This window comes from Puma concolor, chromosome B1 (assembly GCF_028749965.1).
Source record: "Puma concolor isolate L17-30 chromosome B1, mPumCon1.1.hap2, whole genome shotgun sequence".
Taxonomy (NCBI): Eukaryota; Metazoa; Chordata; class Mammalia; order Carnivora; family Felidae; genus Puma; species Puma concolor.
In genome coordinates, this window is record NC_141670.1 from 172,587,828 (window position 1) to 172,605,331 (window position 17,504).

The 17,504-nt window shown below is 44.2% G+C and overlaps 1 protein-coding gene across 17 annotated transcripts in view; it reads right to left on the reverse strand.

The window, feature by feature from the left end:
- The window catches only part of LIMCH1 (LIM and calponin homology domains 1), a 331,834-nt gene that overhangs the window by 86,672 nt on the left and 227,658 nt on the right, over window positions 1–17,504 (reverse strand). For 7 of the 17 annotated variants that reach the window (XM_086705167.1, XM_086705168.1, XM_086705165.1 and 4 more), the window contains exons 6-8: window positions 16,414–16,524; window positions 8,778–8,973; window positions 2,631–2,883 (exon numbers count right to left, since the gene is read on the reverse strand). In XM_086705167.1, coding sequence (XP_086561293.1) covers window positions 2,631–2,883; window positions 8,778–8,973; window positions 16,414–16,524 — 560 coding nt within the window. Of the gene's footprint in view, window positions 1–1,275; window positions 1,543–2,630; window positions 2,884–8,777; window positions 8,974–9,350; window positions 9,584–16,413; window positions 16,525–17,504 lie in introns of those variants that run through there. The other 10 variants (XM_086705163.1, XM_086705162.1, XM_086705161.1 and 7 more) reach the window with 4 other exon arrangements.

Consider the following 17,504-nt stretch of genomic DNA (forward strand, 5'->3'; position numbering starts at 1 on the left):
ATGTATAGGATATCTGGATTTGATTTTGTTTTTTAAGATTCTATGACATTACTTTTCCTGATTTCAGAAACCCAGAGAGCTCCTTGTAATGCAAACACAATTTTATGGTAGAGTTTTCGAGAAGCCCATATATGTTTAGGACAGATATACTTATCTGTGGGATACCACAGACAGGGAAGACGTATATCCTTGGTTTTTTATCAATACAAAGCTACTCTTAGGATTAAATTTGTGTAAGTCAATGCTGGAACATTCAGTTTGAGAACGAGACCATGTGGCACTAACTACAATTAGAATTGTACAGAGACATGGCAAATGTTCTGTTAAATGTATGAGAGGCAGATGTGGCACTGTAGTCAGAACACCTGAGTTTGGCCACCAGACCAACGGTAACTGGCTCTCAGACCAGCAAGTCACTTACTATCACTGATCCTCAGTTTACTCTTCTTAAAATGGGTATGTCACCTACCTCTTCTGATTAAATGGAACAGCAAGTGGCAAAGGAATTTCAATTGTCACATTGTTATGGATTTTAATTTGTCAACTAGATTTTGGTCTCATTATAATTTGTTAGGATCTTTGTGGTTACTATATGAGAAAAATTAACCAGCTTCTCAAAACACTACGTAAAACTGTAGAACTATCGTTTTCTGTGACTTCGGCTGCTGAAGGTTTCCATCACACATGTAATATGAAGTCATCAGGGCTGTATACTGGTGCCTTTGTTACGATTAAGAGAAGGAATTACTCCATTCTTTGTTTTTGAAATCAACAGGCTTCAGAAAGGGAGTCAAATAAGCACAATCTTACTACTCCCTTGGGACAAAGCAAGTGAAGTAGATTTTTGTAAGCCAAGTACTCTTTCTAAAGAGATGGCTCCCCATTTCAAAGGAACCATTTTCCAGTGATGTGTAAAGTAAGACAAGAGCCATTTAGGAGTAGCGTGAAAATTAACAAGCCGCAAACAATTGAACAAGAAGATGTTATTGCTGGGTAAATCCTGCCCCCACAAGTGACTGACCACGAGACTAGGACAAGGTCTCATCAAGCAGCAAGAAGCTCATTCCTCTCCTCTATTGAAAACAACCAAGTTCTTGGCAGAGGCATGCCCTGAGGTGAAGACTAGCACCTATTTCTATTTGCTCCCGTAGGGAAGAGAGCTGCAAAGGGAAAAGCGGGAAGTGGGAAACAAGACGGAAACTCCAAGCCAGACAGATTCCAAACCCCAGGCATGCACAGAGCCAGCCAGGCCAGGCTTCGGCCTGCACAGCTAACCTGGCAAAGCGCTGTGCTGCCGGCATGACCTTGATTCCAGCTTGCTCTAGCCTCCTGCGCTTTTGCATTTCAACAGCATCTTTGTCTTCCGACTTGGGAGCTGGTGTCATCACAGACCCCTCGTGGGGAGGCTGCTCCTTGCCACCGCCAGTGGGTAACTCTAAACCACCATCAGAAGGCTTCCCACTAGGATCCATTTGGCCGACTGGGTCCTCTTCACAGGGAGACCCCACTTCACTTCCCTCTTCCTCTATTGTCTCAGGATAGCTAGTGAGTTGGACAATATGGTTTACCAAACTAACAGCCTGGGCTGGGGAGCAGACCATATGTCCTCTCCTGGTCATTCTGACATTACTTTTCATTAACAAGAAAAAAAAAGTCACGGCATGCAACATGGTCCTGGTGATGTGAAGAAAGTGAACTGCCGCCATTAATTTGTTAATAAGTCCAATGCGTCATAATCTCAACATTATTGAGAGTTATTTCAATACTGGTATTGAAAGGCAAAAAAAAAACACCCTTTCTGCCAGAAAGAGAAAATTCACGTTTTATCCAATAATTAAAACTTTTAATAAAATGTTTACTCAGTGGAAATTGTGGGTAATGCAGGTGGATTATGAGAAATAAGCATGCAATGATCGGGATGGTTTTCCTCAAAGGAGTAGACTAGACTCTAGGTTTCTTGTATTGGACTATAAGGTTCTTGAAGGCAGAGACTCTATTTTATTGATTACTGAGTCCCCAGTGCCTGAAAGGCAGCACCTGGCATATATCAGATGCTCAATAAATACTTGCTGAACAAAGAGAAAAACATAAGCAGAGTGTAGGGAAAATCACCGCTACTTCTCAGAAGAGATGAGTGGTTCAACGTACCGCCCGTTTGTTGAGTTTCTACATGTGATTCTGAAACACGTTCCACGCATTCCTTACCTACTTGAGCTTGTATCCAGACAACCACGTATCTAGATTTAAGAAAAAGCCTTTTTTTTGCACGAAGACCAGGCTCTCTGCACCTAATTTAACAAGAGTGGGAGTCGGGCAGTCTCCACGGAAGGGCATGGATGACAGACTCACACTCAACGTCTGTCAACAGAACTGGTTTCAAAAATCTGCTCTTTGGACAAGGATTTGTCGAATACCTACTGTGTGCCAGGCACTGGCCCAGGTGCCTTCACGAAGCTTATACTCGATCATGGCAATCTCTCTCCAAAGAAAGGTCTGTCCTGCCTGCCTCCCTTTGTAGTCTTACATCAGAGCTCTGAAAGGGTCATTTGAGCTCGTTTGTGCATGGGAGCTGTGGTTCCCTCACTGCTAGGGCTCAAGCCAGGACGGGAGCGGCGTGGCTCGGGCCTTACCTGAAGGGCCTGTCCCCACCCAGGGGTGAGGTGGCGGTACTCCAGCTCTTCCGGTATTCCTCTCGCTCTGCCTTCTTCTTTCGCAGAGGAGCGGGGACGTAGGCCGTCTGATTGCTTTTGTTCGGGAGGTACTGGTTAAAAGGCACTGCTGATTTCGGCTCACCGTGGGAAGTCCGCCTCGCGGACATGTCATCCTTCTTCACATCCGGCAGCTTCCGATGCGGCAAGTCGGATTCAGAGTCACTTCCTCTCCCTGCGGAAGAGAAGACAGGCGCTGAGAAGGCGTGCTGGGCTCGCAGAAAAGTTCCCAGAGGCAAGCGTGGAGTGTTAGGGATGCGGTTAGATCGCTGGGTTCTGGGGACTCCGTCCTTCAGTTATTCACTTAACAAATCTAAAGTATCTGTCTAAATTAGCCTATTCTGGGAAAAGCTCTGAACTCAAATGGGGGGGGGGATCAAATTGGAAAAACAGAGATAAACCTAATGGTATCTGAGAATCATGATTCACAACACATTTGCAGCGGAACTAGAGCCTGCTAGGATTCTGCAAAATGTCTTTTCTCAAAAGAAAAGCCATAAATTAACCAATGGAGTTTTTACTGAGCACCTGTTGTTGCACGTCTTGCACCGTGGGAGACAGTCACACAAATAAGAATTATAAAGGACTCTGTTTATAAAGGAAATGTCATAAAACGACATTTTGTCTTTGAGGTACCTTTAGCCAATCTATAAAATACCTGGAGGGTATTAGTGATAATCAAAGAGCAAAGACATATACGAACAATAGGAATTCAGAAAGTGGCAGATTGAGATGACACCAAGGTCTGCCTTCCAGGAAGTGGTCTGAGTTATAATAAATGCATATTCCTCTAGAGCAGAGCCCTTTCTGGTACCCATAGCTGGAGGCAGTCTTTTCTTCCTGTGAAGCCCATGGCCCAATCTAGTCTTTTCTTTGGGCATGTTACACTTTTGACCTGCTATTTCGAGAACAAGGGCTTTACATCATTCACAGCACTTATCACAGCGTCTTTGCACCCAAGTGGGCATCCTCAGAAGACCTGATGAATAAACAAACTGCTTTGGGTTAAAGACTGTTTCCGACAACACAAAAGAATTCAACGTTGCCGAATCGGTTTTCTGGGGGCAAGAGCCCAATAATTTTATCGTATCCTTGTGTTCCTGAGTCTCAGTCTCACTAGATGGGTAAGACCTGACAGAGTGACGCTGTTGTTGAAACAAACACTACCCTTACAGGTAGCTGCCGTGTGAAAAAGTTCGTTGGGAACTCTTAATCAAGGGCAGCATCGTGAATAGGTTATTCAGCTCCGCTGAGAGCAAATAACATTCACTTTTTTTATATTTGTGAAAAGAGCCTTCAACTGAGTCAAGAGATGCGGCAGGATGCAGGGTCATTGGCCACAGCCACTTTGTTTTCAGCTCTGCCACTCCCTAGCTCTGAGACTCTGCCGTTATGACATCACCTCTTGAAGCCTCCGTTTCCCCAATCTGCAAAGTGAGGATAATAATGCCACCTACTTCAGAGGGCTTTGGCGGGGGGGGGGGGGGGGGGGGGGGGAGGGGGGGTGCGGATCAGGTACTTGTAAACTGTTGGTAGAGTATTTGGTACAGAGTCAGTGCTTGATGAGTGTTGGCCGCTCTTTCTGTCCTAAGAGTTCGGATCTGTCACTAATGAGCTGCGGGCTCCTAGGCTGGTTCTAACACTTGCCTGTCCTTCTCTGTAAAAATATGAATGAAATGATTTGCCCTGGAGATTAAATGATTTCATGGCTTTTAAAAGACTTTAAAAGTTAAAAGCATTGACCATAAACAAGTTGTTCATTGTTGCAGATGAAATATGCAGTTTATGAATTATTCATGTAACTTGGTTTTTCAGCCTCCCTTCTGAAGGGAGTTTTGACCATTTCAGTACTTGCTGGTTTTTGATTCATAACAGCACCTTCCCACCCAAGTCTTCCATCAAGTATATCTGTCTGTCTCAGTAACATTTAGAGGCCCCTGTGAAATGCTTTATGAACAAACACTAACACTACCTTGCCTTGCCAAACTCTTGGACTTGTTTCCTGCTTTGACATTATCTCCATTTTATAGAGGTGGAAACAGAGGCTCAGAAAGGCAGATAGAGCTCCTTCCCTGTGGCTGGTAAGTAATAGCTCAGGACTCCCAATTTCCATTCGCTAGATTCCAGCCCAAAGTCCCTCCCTCTGTGAGCCACGTCTCTTGGAGAAATGTCCTTTGCTTAAAGCATCCTGACTAGAGGTAGCGCTGTACTTTGTTGAATAAATAAATGAAAGAATATGATTCTTAGATCAATGATGAAGGCTTAGTAATAAATTGGAGCTGTCTCAGTTTTCTCACTTCTAAAATCCTATAATCTACAAACCTTATTTGTGTCCAGTATCTATAAAAACGTATTATATGTAACAATCTTAGTGAAAGCCTCAAATTGGTTGCTTAACACATATACAGATCACCCTTTTCCTTCCCACAATTACCGTCCAATAAATGTCTTCAACAGACAGTTCAAGGAAAGTTAATGTGCAGATGCCCTGAGGCAGAGCGAGCGACCCAGTTGAAAGAAGTGTAGTTTTCTGGACAAGGGTCTAATTTCTCTGCAAAACGTAAACCCTCTGTCCCTCAGGGTCCTCACTGGGAACATGGAGATGATAACACAGCTCTCACAGTGGCTGTGAGGATTAAATGAGATGGCACAAAGCACCTAGTAAGGTATACGCTCAGTTAATGTAAGGCCAGGACTTCAAAAGATTTTGAATTCATCCTGAAAACGTAGAAATATACTAGGGTGGCTCCTCTATTTATTCCCAAAGTTAGGAAATGGCAACACAGCACATGATGACAATGACATGACTTTATCAAAGTCTAGTCCTTCCTTTCCATGGGGCTACATTTGTCTCCCTTCCAGGAAATAGGGGGTCTTTCTTTTTTCCCTTATCTTTGCCACGTACACCCCCAACCCGTGCCTTTCTCGTCTTCGTCTAATTTCTCTCATTCCTTGTTTCTCTCCGTCGACTCATCTTTTCTTTCTTTCTCTTTATTAAAATTTATTTTCAGAGGGAGAGAGGTGGGGGGAGGGGCAGAGAGAGAGGGAGAGAGAGAGAATCCCAAGCAGGCTCTGCACTGTCCGCACAGAGCCTGATGTGGGGCTCAAACTCACAAAACTGTGAGATCATGACCTGAGCTGAGATCAAGAGTGGGACACTTAACTGGCTGAGCCACCCAGGCGCCCTCAACTCATCTTTTCTATAAAAGAGTATTCATTTAACAAAATACATCATATTTATAAACTATGCCCTTAATTTTAAAAGCACGTGAATTGTATTTCCTCTTCAGCGAAGTCCATTCTATGGCTTCAGGAGGAATGCTAGTGGAGGTAAGGGAGGAACTGGCACCTATTTAGCAAGACAGATTGGCTGAACGGACCCCGGAGACCACAGCTTACCGACCAGGTAGCTCTTATGAGCAACCCATGGAATCATGGCATCTGTTAGTGGATCCTGACTGTCCCCACCGAATGGGGCAGTGGGCCTCAATAACAATAAAATATTGCCCCAATATAGAGCCAGAGAATTTTATGCTAAGAGTTTCCCTAATTGATTGTGAGTGCTTAGGAGATAAAATTCCAAGACTTAAAAATGTTTTTCTAAATCCAAAGGTGTTTATTAGGACTAGCAATCTTCTTGGTAAGTGTCATTTAAAAAATAGCATAAAATCGGGGTGCCTGAGTGGCTCAGTCAGCTAAGTGCCCAGCTTTGGCTCAGGCCATGATCTCACAGTTTGTGGGTTCCAGCCCTGTGTCGGGCTCTGTGCTGACAGCTCGGAGCCTAGAGCCTGCTTCGGATTCCGTGTCTCCCTCTCTCTCTGCCCCTCCCCTGCTCACACTCTGTCTCTCTCTCTCAAAAATAAATACACATTAAAAAAAAAACCATAAAATCTAATAAAGACAACACCTATTTGAATAAAATTATACTACATTTTCTAAGGCAGATAAAAATGTTTTTTTTTTTTATTTGTTTTTTAAAAACCTCACTAGGTCTTGATCAGTTTACAAGAACATAAGCCTGAAGGCGTCGGGCTAGTTGGTGAAATCTGTATATTAGGTGCTCTTTCATGGATGGTGTTTTGTGAAGATCAATTTCATATTTTTCTTTACATGGACAAAATATTTATAAAAAGACCCTAGCTTAGGGGCATTTGGGTGGCTCAATCAGTTGAACACCGACTTCGGCTCAGGTCATGATCTCACTGCTTGTGGGTTCAGGCCCACGTCGGGCTCTGTGCTGACAGCTTGGAGCCTGGAGCCTGTTTCCAATTTCGTGTCTCCCTCTCTCTCTGCCCCTCTCCTGTTCACGCTCGATCTCTTTCTGTCAAAAATAAATAAATGTTAAAAAAAAAATTTAAAAAAAAAGACCTCAGCTTATCAATCTTAATTGTTGCAAGCTAAATTGTGCCCAAGCACATATTAGTGCAATATTAGTAATTACCATCTCAAATCTCTTCAAGATGTGGCTCGTTATAAACTCTGAACCCCTCGAAGCTGGTGACAGAATAAAGGATCTGTGTTGCCACTTCCAGAACACCAAGATGAATAAAATAATAATTTAAAAAAACAATCAAAATAATAGGAGATAGTTTGGTTTCGATAGGTTTTATGAAAGTAAATCCCCACCTTTTGGTGGGGCCAAAACCTCAATTCAGTCCTGCACTTGGTACTGTAACTTCTAATACTGTGGCTGTGGTACTTAAGATGTTGTATACAATTTTAGAAATGTTTCCCAAGCAGCTCACAATGCACCATGGGATTCTTTTGGAGTCAAAGACTATGTGGCCCCTTGGTCCATCTATTTGTTGGAAAGCTTAAGTACTACATAAAAACAGTAGTTCAGTCATTCTAGAATTTAAAAAATTTATTAGGTAAACAGAAGGGTATGCAAATTCAGTTTAAGAGTGTAAGTTTCGGACTCACGCTTCTTAAGGCAAACATTGTTACACCACTTAATAACACTGACATTTGTCACTTAACAACGCAAGGGCAATTACTTAACCTCTCTAAGGTTCATCTGTAAAAGACAAATAAGAAATGTCTCTCAGGCTTGTGGGAGGGCTAAGTGAGAAACTACGTTTCTCATAATCTGCACTGAGGACTAAATGAGATACTAGCTGTCGAGCAGTTAACTCAGGACCTAGGCACATTAAACACTCAAGTACTTTAGATAGAATGTTATAGCTGAAAGGGGTCATTTAGCCATAAAAGAGAATTTTTATCTCAGAGAGAAGCCTTAAGTCTCTAGAAACATTAGCAACAATCAAGCAACACATTAAAAAACTCAGAAACAAATAAAAAATTCCCCACCAGCCTTAGCGTCTTTCTGCAAGTTTATACATGCAGAAGTAAGCCATCTTCCCTTCCTAAAGTACAAAGGTGGAAGATAAAGAACGTAAACAGCTTCTGGAAAATAGGCATTAAATTCACATCAGGTTGCATGACCACACATTTCTCCAAAGAGAAATGATCATTCCTTGCAGGTGATATAAAATCCATGGGATTTAAATCAAACCCAGACTCAGAGCAAGGAGGCAGTCTGGGTTGTGTACATTAAGGGCCACCCGCGTGGTTCCAGCCAACGGTCAGGTATCACAGGCATGGAACAGATTGCCAAAACCCCGCCAATTAAAGTTTCCTGAGCTTCAGAACTTTCCTATGTGTGTATAGTGCATTTCCAGTTTGCTGGAAGTTGATTCATTTTCATGTATACAGTGTGGTGCGCAAACATTTCCCTGCCTCATACCCAGAGCACATAAACCTTCGGCACACTTTATGAGCTAATGTCCTGCACAGCGTCTTGATTCACGGAGACCAAGGGGAGGCATGATGTAACGTATTTTCCGCTAGAAGATATGCTCACTGAGGCAACGTTCAGACTGCTGGCAAAGCCAACCCAGATTCTAAGGACCACGAAAACCGACACGACAACACGTTTTCTTCTCCCCGTTTAGAGTTACCAGGTTCCAGCAAGGTGGATACGGAGCCCGCCTCCCCTCCACCGGGGACAAGACGGCTCTTGCTAATGTTTAGTTTAAAGATGGGCAGTGTATGAAGGCTGCGACCTACCATCGCTGCTTCCCCTGAGGACTACATCTGGTGAAGGTGTCTGCCGGGAGCGGGAGCCAAAGGAATCTAGGCTGTCGAAGGAATCATCTCTGCCGTGGCGAGGGGGGGAGAGGGAGTCGCTGCGCTCAGAATCCCAGCAGTCTATGTAGCCACTGTCTCGGATACTACGTTTAGGACTCTCAATGTCATCCGTCTCCTGTCCAAAAATAAAACGAAAGGATTACAGACACTTCAGCAACAGAGGGAGAGCCTACAACGCCAGGAAAATCCGTCTCCAGTGATCTTCCAAAGATCCCGCATGTAGTGTCAGCGTGGAAAAACCATGGCACGGATTATCATCTACAAGCCAACATTTCGTTCCGGGACCTTCCCTGCTGCCACTGTCCCGATCAGAAAATCGTGCGCCTTTCAAAATATAAATAAATAAAAACAAAAATCCAAGTAGCTCCTACCCCACCACGTTTAAAAAAAAAAAAAAAAAATCAAAGGAATTAAGAGTAAAAGATCATCACGTTCGGATTCACAAGGATACAGTGACAGACAAAAGCAAAAATAAAAAACGGAAACCTTAACCTTGACCCGTCTTTCGGAATCCATAACCGCATGCCCGGTCTCGGACCGAGCCCCCGGCGTAGCCACGCAACTGCTCCTGTTTACGCTATCTGGCAAATGCACACGGCATTTGTTTTTTGCAGCAGAATCAGTTCCGTAAAGTCCTGGAGCAGCATGCTTCCATCTCCTGCTACCTTGAAGGGAAATTCCTGCTCTGAAAGGGAGCTGTCTTTCTGAGGCAGAAAGTTAAAAAAAAAAAGCAATGAAAAATATGCAAAATGCTTTTCCTGATGCCTCAGAAGAATCCAGGCATGCTTTCGCTCTCGGCCAGCTCCTGGCGCCGGGGGAGCTGAAAGCACTTGTGGCTGACCCACATGTTCAGAGCGGTGAGAACAATGGCCGTCTTTGACAGCCTGTGATTATAAATTCTTTCCAGCGCAAGCAGCACATACTAAAACACTGAAACCCCAGCAGAAGAAAGGTCAGTCAAAGCCATCCTCACCCTTGTATTATAATAAAAGCCTTGTTCCCGCCACTGTCTTCGCATTAATTACAATAGTCCAGGCTGACGAAAACAAAAATAACTCCGGTCACTCAAAGATAAACCTCAATTTAATCTCCTCCAGACTGTCGCTTAAAATGAGGGCTGCGGATGATGCTGGCAGAGGGGCATGTTCTCATCCGCAAGGACTGGAATGTCACACTGTGGATGTCCTGGGATGATCAGGAAGGTCCCTTCCACATTCCCAACAGAAAGGAAAAATAAACAAATATTCTCTCCATGTTAGCAATTTTGGAAACTGTCTGAGCTGACTAATATGCCCACTGGAGCCAATGCCTTTGTAGGAAGTGCCTTTGCCAGCTGCTTTTGTCAGTTCTATCCAGCCCCTCTGACACACTCCCCCGCGGGAGGCGTGCTGAGGGGACAGGGAGGCTGTAATTCACAAGGCACACACGGGTTTTGCCTGGAGGGAAGGGAGGAGTGGGAGAGAGGAGGGCAGGACCAACAGGAGCACTCTGCAGTCTCCACACCTAGGACCTGATTACTGCCCCCCAAGAATAGGCTGTCCAGTGGCCTGGGTGAGGGTGGCCCATTTGACCCTCCAGAGGAAGGCAGAAATTCCAGTTATGGAAATTAAGGTAGTTTATTTGTAGGTCAAAAGTTAACGGGGACTTGAACAAAAGCCAGGCCCGACTAGCTGCAAAAGAAAGAACTCATAACTAATTGAAAAGCATACATCTAAACTGGATATGGTTTTGTATTTAATGTCTTGGGAAATGCAAATAATAATCTTGGGTTATTTGTTCACTGAGATTGGGCCAAATGTCTGAAAAAATGAAGGTCGCTTTTACTGAATGCTTACTGTGTCTAGGGCCATGCGTGATGCTTTTTTGTACATGTATTTAATCCTCACAGCCCTACAGTGATGTGGTTAGTCTCGTCCTCATTTTATAGAAGAGAAAAGTAAGAATCAGAAAGGTTATGTAACTTAACTGAGGTCACATAGTAAGCAGGAAAACTGTGATTCCAACACAGGATTTCGTCTCCAAATCCCAAGTAGTAAAACCTGACAACGTTCCATCAACTTGGGTGTTATTATAGTTGCCATTACCAGCATCATCTCTTCAACCACTGGACCTTCACTAGGTTCTTACTCTGTGAACGATGCTAACCTGGATGACGCTCTTTTGCTAAATGCCATTTATGCCTAAATCACCAAACTATAAACACTGCAAAACAGAGGTAGGGAGGGGCATGGTCTTGGAATCTCGACTCCCTGGGTTTAAATCCTGGGTCTACTTCTCGTCATTTGTGTGACCTTAAGCAAGTTATCTCACCTTGCCTGGTCTCAGTTTTCTCATCTATTAAATGGAGCTAGTAATAACATCTATCTCACAGGATTGCTGGGCAATCGAAAAATGCCTGACGGGGCGCCTGGGTGGCGCAGTCGGTTAAGCGTCTGACTTCAGCCAGGTCACGATCTCGCGGTCCGGGAGTTCGAGCCCCGCCTCGGGCTCTGGGCTGATGGCTCAGAGCCTGGAACCTGTTTCCGATTCTGTGTCTCCCTCTCTCTCTGCCCCTCCCCCGTTCATGCTCTGTCTCTCTCTGTCCCAAAAATAAATAAACGTTGAAAAAAAAAATTAAAAAAAAAAAAAAAAAAAGAAAAATGCCTGACGCCTAAGTGCTCAAAGCGTGTTAGCTATGGTTATAATTACTACCATGCATTCATTTGGGCATGTGCATGTCAATATGCAAGTCATACAGAACTTATGAATGTAGTTAAGGACACAATCTGTACATGCACTGATACTCTTCTCCTTCTCCATTTATACCCCATAACTAGATGCCTTGGATGCAATTTTCATCAGGGAGGGCACACACTTGGAGCTAGGCCACTGGTCACATCTAGAAAGGACACAGTTTTACGAGCTGCTTGGCATAGCATTACAAACTGGATTTTCAAGAAAATAATAATAATCAGAAATGCTCCCCCAAAGGCCCAAATGTCTTCTTCCCCCTACCCTACAAACCACAAGAGAACAGAAAGAAAGAGAAAGTCAACATGTCTCTTGGAGCTTCAGCTGCTTTCTCACAGCTTGTTATGGGAAAGAAAAACAGAGAAGCCATTCTGTTCATGACTGCGTAGAAAGCCAAGAATGAAACCGCGGATCAAGCAAGAGCTGGAAGCTAAAAGGCTTGGCCAGTTTGTAAAGTGAAAAACAAGCCACCCGTGGACATCCTTGGCCAACCTGGTCCCTTGGAACCTCAGGGTGAAGCAAGAAGCTGGTTCTTCTGCCAGAAATAAAGATGTGGACATTAGCTGGGTGAACAATTTTATTGGAGTCCATCAAGTCATGCAAAGTTAAGCTTCTGGGGGAGAGCAAAAGCTATCAGCCAACACAAAGGCTAGCGCAGTCTAAGTTCCTTTTTTTGTGGGGTCTAGTTATGTCATCGATGGTTTTTGTCCAGGAGCCCAGCAGCATTTTGTCTTCTACAGAGAGCACTTTAGGGACGGGAGAGAAGACTCAAATCTGTCCAGTGCACTAATTGCTAGTTGTTCTAGTAGACGTGAGCTAACAAATGCAGTGTGAACTACCAACATCTCGGGTATTTTTGGATTGTTTCACTCATCTGTCCTCTTCTTATCCCCCTTTGTCAGAGATAATGAGAACCAGCTAAGGTTGCCGGGTGACTTACAGTATCCGAGACACTCCAGATTTCGCTGTGTTACCACTCAACATTTTCTTCTTCTCTGTGATTTATAAAGTGGCTAACTCCCATACCGGAGTGTTTCAGGGTTCTACTTTTCCAACCTGATGACCCATCTGCACCCACCACACTCTGGTCGGGGAAGCTATTTACGCCTCAGATATTGACGGAGCATCTTCCACGGGCCAGATACAGTCCTAATGCTGGGGACACAACGTTCTGCAAAGCCAATAAATATCCTGTCCTCGCAGGCCTTATGGTCTACTGGAAGAGACCAAAGATAAACAGATAAATGAATACAAAGTTGGGCGGTAGTATCATGAAAAAATAAGGCAGGGTAAGGGAAGAGAAGTTGATGTTGGCAGAGGTCTGTTCCTGCCTATCACATTCCCTGCTCTTCATCCCTTGCTCTACTTGACATCCCTCACCTCCTGAAGCGGTGGTGCTTAGGTCAGTCACGGCACCCGTTGGCCCGGTCACAGAGCCTGGTTCAGGAATAGGACCCACATTGGGCCAGGGTAAAGCCCTAGCAATTGTGCAGCCGGGCCGAGGAGGAAGAATTCCCTTGCTTTCTGGACAAGGAGCTAGAAGTAGGTAACCCTGTGGACGCTGTTGGCCATGTTCCCCGATGTGAGGAAATCTCAAGGAGAGAGAGCCGTAGAGAGGAAGAACCTAGAATGTTTGCCTTCCAGCTCCCGTCCCCACGATTCTAAGGCCACCTTAGTCCCTGTGGTTCTTCCTTCAATCTCAACGTTCTTGCAATATTTCTCCTTTGCTCCACTTCAGAGTCCCCTCTTTTGGGAGACCCCCCTCTGACATATCCAGGCTCACTGACAGGCCACCGTCACTATGCTTTCAGAGATCTTTTCTCAGTATATAGCAACAGCAATCTACTATGAATACCCACTATGTGCCAGAAGCTTACGCTAAGGGCTCTACATGTGTCACTTTACAAGTTGATAATTTTTATACACATTTCTCACCCTAGGAAAATGAATATAAAAAATTTCTGGCTAGTCTCCTTTGTGAAAGAAAACATTTTAATTCCAAATTTATTTCAGCCTTCATCCATGCAGAAGTGTTCCTGGCTGTCCCTTCAATATCTGTTCTCCGTTTCTTCTCCATTGAAAATATCCACAGTTTTTAGCTGCGGTACAGTCTACCTCTCTCAAGTCTTTCTTTGCAGTGAGGCAGGGATGTGTGACTGAGTTTAGGTCAATGGGATATGAGCAGAGGTGCGCGTATGACTTCGCAGAAGTGTGTTTAAAGGGAAAGCATAGGCCCTTCTTCCCCTCATCCCTCCTTTCTCTGGACCCCAATGTGGATAAGATGGCTACAGCTTGTCCAGTCATGTTGGACCAGAAGGTGAGAACCCAAGGGTTGAGGATGTTGGAGTAAAAAGAAGGACCCTGGGTGCCCGACCTGATGATCACCTGCCCACTGCTCACATTCAGACCTCTTTTATGTGACTTTGAAATAAAATTCTATCTTATTTAAGCCACTGTTAGGGTTTTCTGCATTTCTCAGATAAGCCCAGTTTTAATAGATAAAATGAAATAAAATATATTCCAGAGAAACAGATATCTCCAGCACCTCCAGGTGTGAAGTTCAGGTCAATTACTCTCTACCTAGAGGTATGGGAATACCACAGCGGGCCATTTTAGTTAAGTCATGCCTTGTCCAGGGATACCAAGTATTCCCTCATATCCTGTGATGTTGTCTACATTCATTAAAAAAAGGGAACAGCTGGGGGCGCCTGGGGGCTCGGCTGATGAAGTGTCCAGCTCTTAATTTAGGCTCAGGTCATGATCTCATTGTTCGTGGGATTGAGCCCCATGTTGGGATCTGAGCTGACAGCGTGGAGCTCGCTTGGGATTCTCTTTCTCCCTCATCTCAACCCCTCCCCCATGCATGCATGTGCATGTACTCTCTCTCTCTCTCTCTCAAAATAAGTAAAAAAACATTTTTTTTAAAAAAAGGGAACAGCTATTAACAACAACAGGTCATTTCAAGGCAGTTGACATAGAGAATGGTCTCAATAGAAGGGGAAGCTAGGAGAGTTGAAGATTATAATTTTTTTTAATGTTTATTTATTTTTGAGAGAGAGAGAGACAGAGACAGAGCATGAATGGGGGTGGGGGGGCAGAGAGAGAGGGAGACACAGAATCCGGAGCAGGCTCAGGCTCTGAGCTTCGGCACAGAGCCTGACATGGGGGTCGAGTCCACAAGCTGTGAGATCATGACCTGAACTGAAGTTGGACGCTTAACCAACTGAGCCACCCAGGCGCCCCAAGAGACTTGAAGATTATAGAGGAGCTGAGCTAGTAAGAAATGTCCATAACAAAAATAAATCAGATTCCAAGAGAATCCAGCAAAGAGAGGAACTGTGAGGCAGGGCTTTTAAACAGTTGTAAAAAGATGACGCGGGGCACCTGGGTGGCTCAGTCAGTTGAGCGTCTGACTCTTGATTTTGGCTCAGGCCATGATCCCAGAGTTGTGGGATCGAGCCCCACATCAGGCTCCATGCTGAGTGTGGAGCTTGCTTAAGATTCTCTCTCTCGGGGCGCCTGGGTGGCGCAGTCGGTTAAGCGTCCGACTTCAGCCAGGTCACGATCTCGCGGTCTGTGAGTTCCAGCCCCGCGTCGGGCTCTGGGCTGATGGCTCAGAGCCTGGAGCCTGTTTCCGATTCTGTGTCTCCCTCTCTCTCTGCCCCTCCCCCGTTCATGCTCTGTCTCTCTCTGTCCCAAAAATAATAAATAAACGTTAAAAAAAAAAAAAAAAACTTTATAAAAAAAAAAAAAGATTCTCTCTCTCTTCCTCTCTCTTTCTCTCCTTCTGCCCCACTCCCCCACTTGTGCTCTCTCTCTAAAAATCTAAAAGAAAGATGACCCATCTACCAGTAAGATTCTTTCTCTCTCTCCCTCTGCCCCTTTGCTCACTCTCTGTCTTGGGGGGGGGGGGCAAGTTTGTCAAAGTGCGAATGTCTCTCAGGGGGTCTCATTAGTGCATTTAGTTTGCATGTTTGAGAAATGAGGAAGGGCAAGACCTTAACTATTTGGGCTACAATACGGACCTTATCCAAAACCCACGGATGATACAAGTGAGCCTCAAGTGAGCCTCACCACGTCACTAGGCTGGTTGGGTGGGGCTGCTCACAGGTAATACTATATCCTAGAACTTTGGATGAGTTCACATACATCGCTGAACCTTAAAAGGAACATACAGGCGGGCACACATAAAACATCCCACTGTTTCTTTGACAAATTCCTACATTAGATCAGTCTTTCCCATAATCAAATAAATAAATAAAGCTTTGAATATTGTAAAAAATGTTTTCCAAGTTTCCAGGTCATCCGAATACAATGGCCATAAAATGCACATCTTAGGAGAGAATGTTTCTAATTTGTCAGAGCCCAGTGGATGCCCACCCAGCAAGAACTTGGCAGACTTACCTCTCACCCACACCAACGCCCTGACGGGTAAGCAAAATGACCTTTAGGACAAATGCAGAGCAAGTCTTCATTTTCGTATAATACCGTATTGTTTAACTCAGGCGTTACTCCCCCAAGAAAACAAGCACTGAGCTCTCTGGCATGCAAAGCCACATACTCACAGACTGAATTTGCTCTTTGGGAATTAAAGTTGGGGAGAGCTCATACCTTCCATTCTCTGAAGGCTACAAAAAGTTCAAGTAGGCATGGGATACACAAGGCAGAGAACTCACTGGTAAGACAAGTGGTCCTTCCCTTGAGTGCAAGACATCGCTGGCCTGTGCAAATTCACCACACCAAACCATCATCTTAAAAAGGAGCAAATGTGTTGATTTCCCTTCTTATCTTAACCTCTTGGGATAAAGAAGAAAAGTCAAGTTACCTTTCTCATCTGAGCCAGCAAGCCTTCGAACTCCTTCAGGTTCAGTGTGGTTCCGCTATAGGATGCAGAGCTGTTTGCTGCTTTTCCCAGCCAGTAAATGGTAACTAATACCTGTGAAACAAAACCATGCCCAAGGGCAGGAGAATTTTCCCTCGAGAATTACTTTTTAAGCTAAGGGATCAGTAATGCTCCACTAACAGGAAAGCAGGAAGGAGAGAATGTGCAACACCGATGCATAAAAACCACCATCCATGAGGTATCCATTAAATGTAAAATCATTTTAATAAGAACCCAACGCTCTATCAGTCAACACAAACATGATTCAGTAGTTAAAATAAAGCTCCAGTTTTAGGAAAAGGTTGGTTGTAACAAAATGATCTCTAAGATGGCAAGAAGGAGAAACAAATCCTCCAGAATTATTTTTATGTAATAAAGGTTTCAAAATTAGGAAGTAAAAGTTTTCTATAACTCCGGAGCCTTTACCCAGATGAGCAGGAAACGGGTTGTCAATCCCTTTTGAGAGAAGGTGTTTTTAGAGGCTCACGATTTCTATTTGTGGGCAGAGAGGTTCTGCTAAGATCAACTGCAAAACCTCAGAGGAGTGAGCCAGGTTAGTTAGTGGTTCCCAACACAAGAGCAACACAACCCATCTAACTGAAATCAGAAGAAAGCAATCCAATAGAGAGTACGATTTTCAGATATCCAGCTTTGGGGTATAGTTAGATTCCTATTAATCTGAGACGGGAATTTGTAGCCTGGACAAGATTACTGCCAGTTAAATAACCTTGCATGCTTACAAATGTCCAAGAAGTTTCAAGAGTCTGAAGCTGCAGTCCCAAGTTAATTTTTTTTCTGTTTTTCCAAAGAAACTGTCCACAAAAGCAAATGCTCTTTGCATCAATTTTTCCAGAAAACCCAGAAGGCTGAAGAGGAGCTCCTTAAAACTGAATTATTGGGATCTGAAGCTTACGGAAAAGCTATTATTTTATTTTCACATGTGGTCTTATTGCTTCAATCAGGCTGGGAAGTACTTATGGTACCTCCTCCCTCCACTTGCTAGACCAGGAAATGCTTTGGACAATGTGATATGT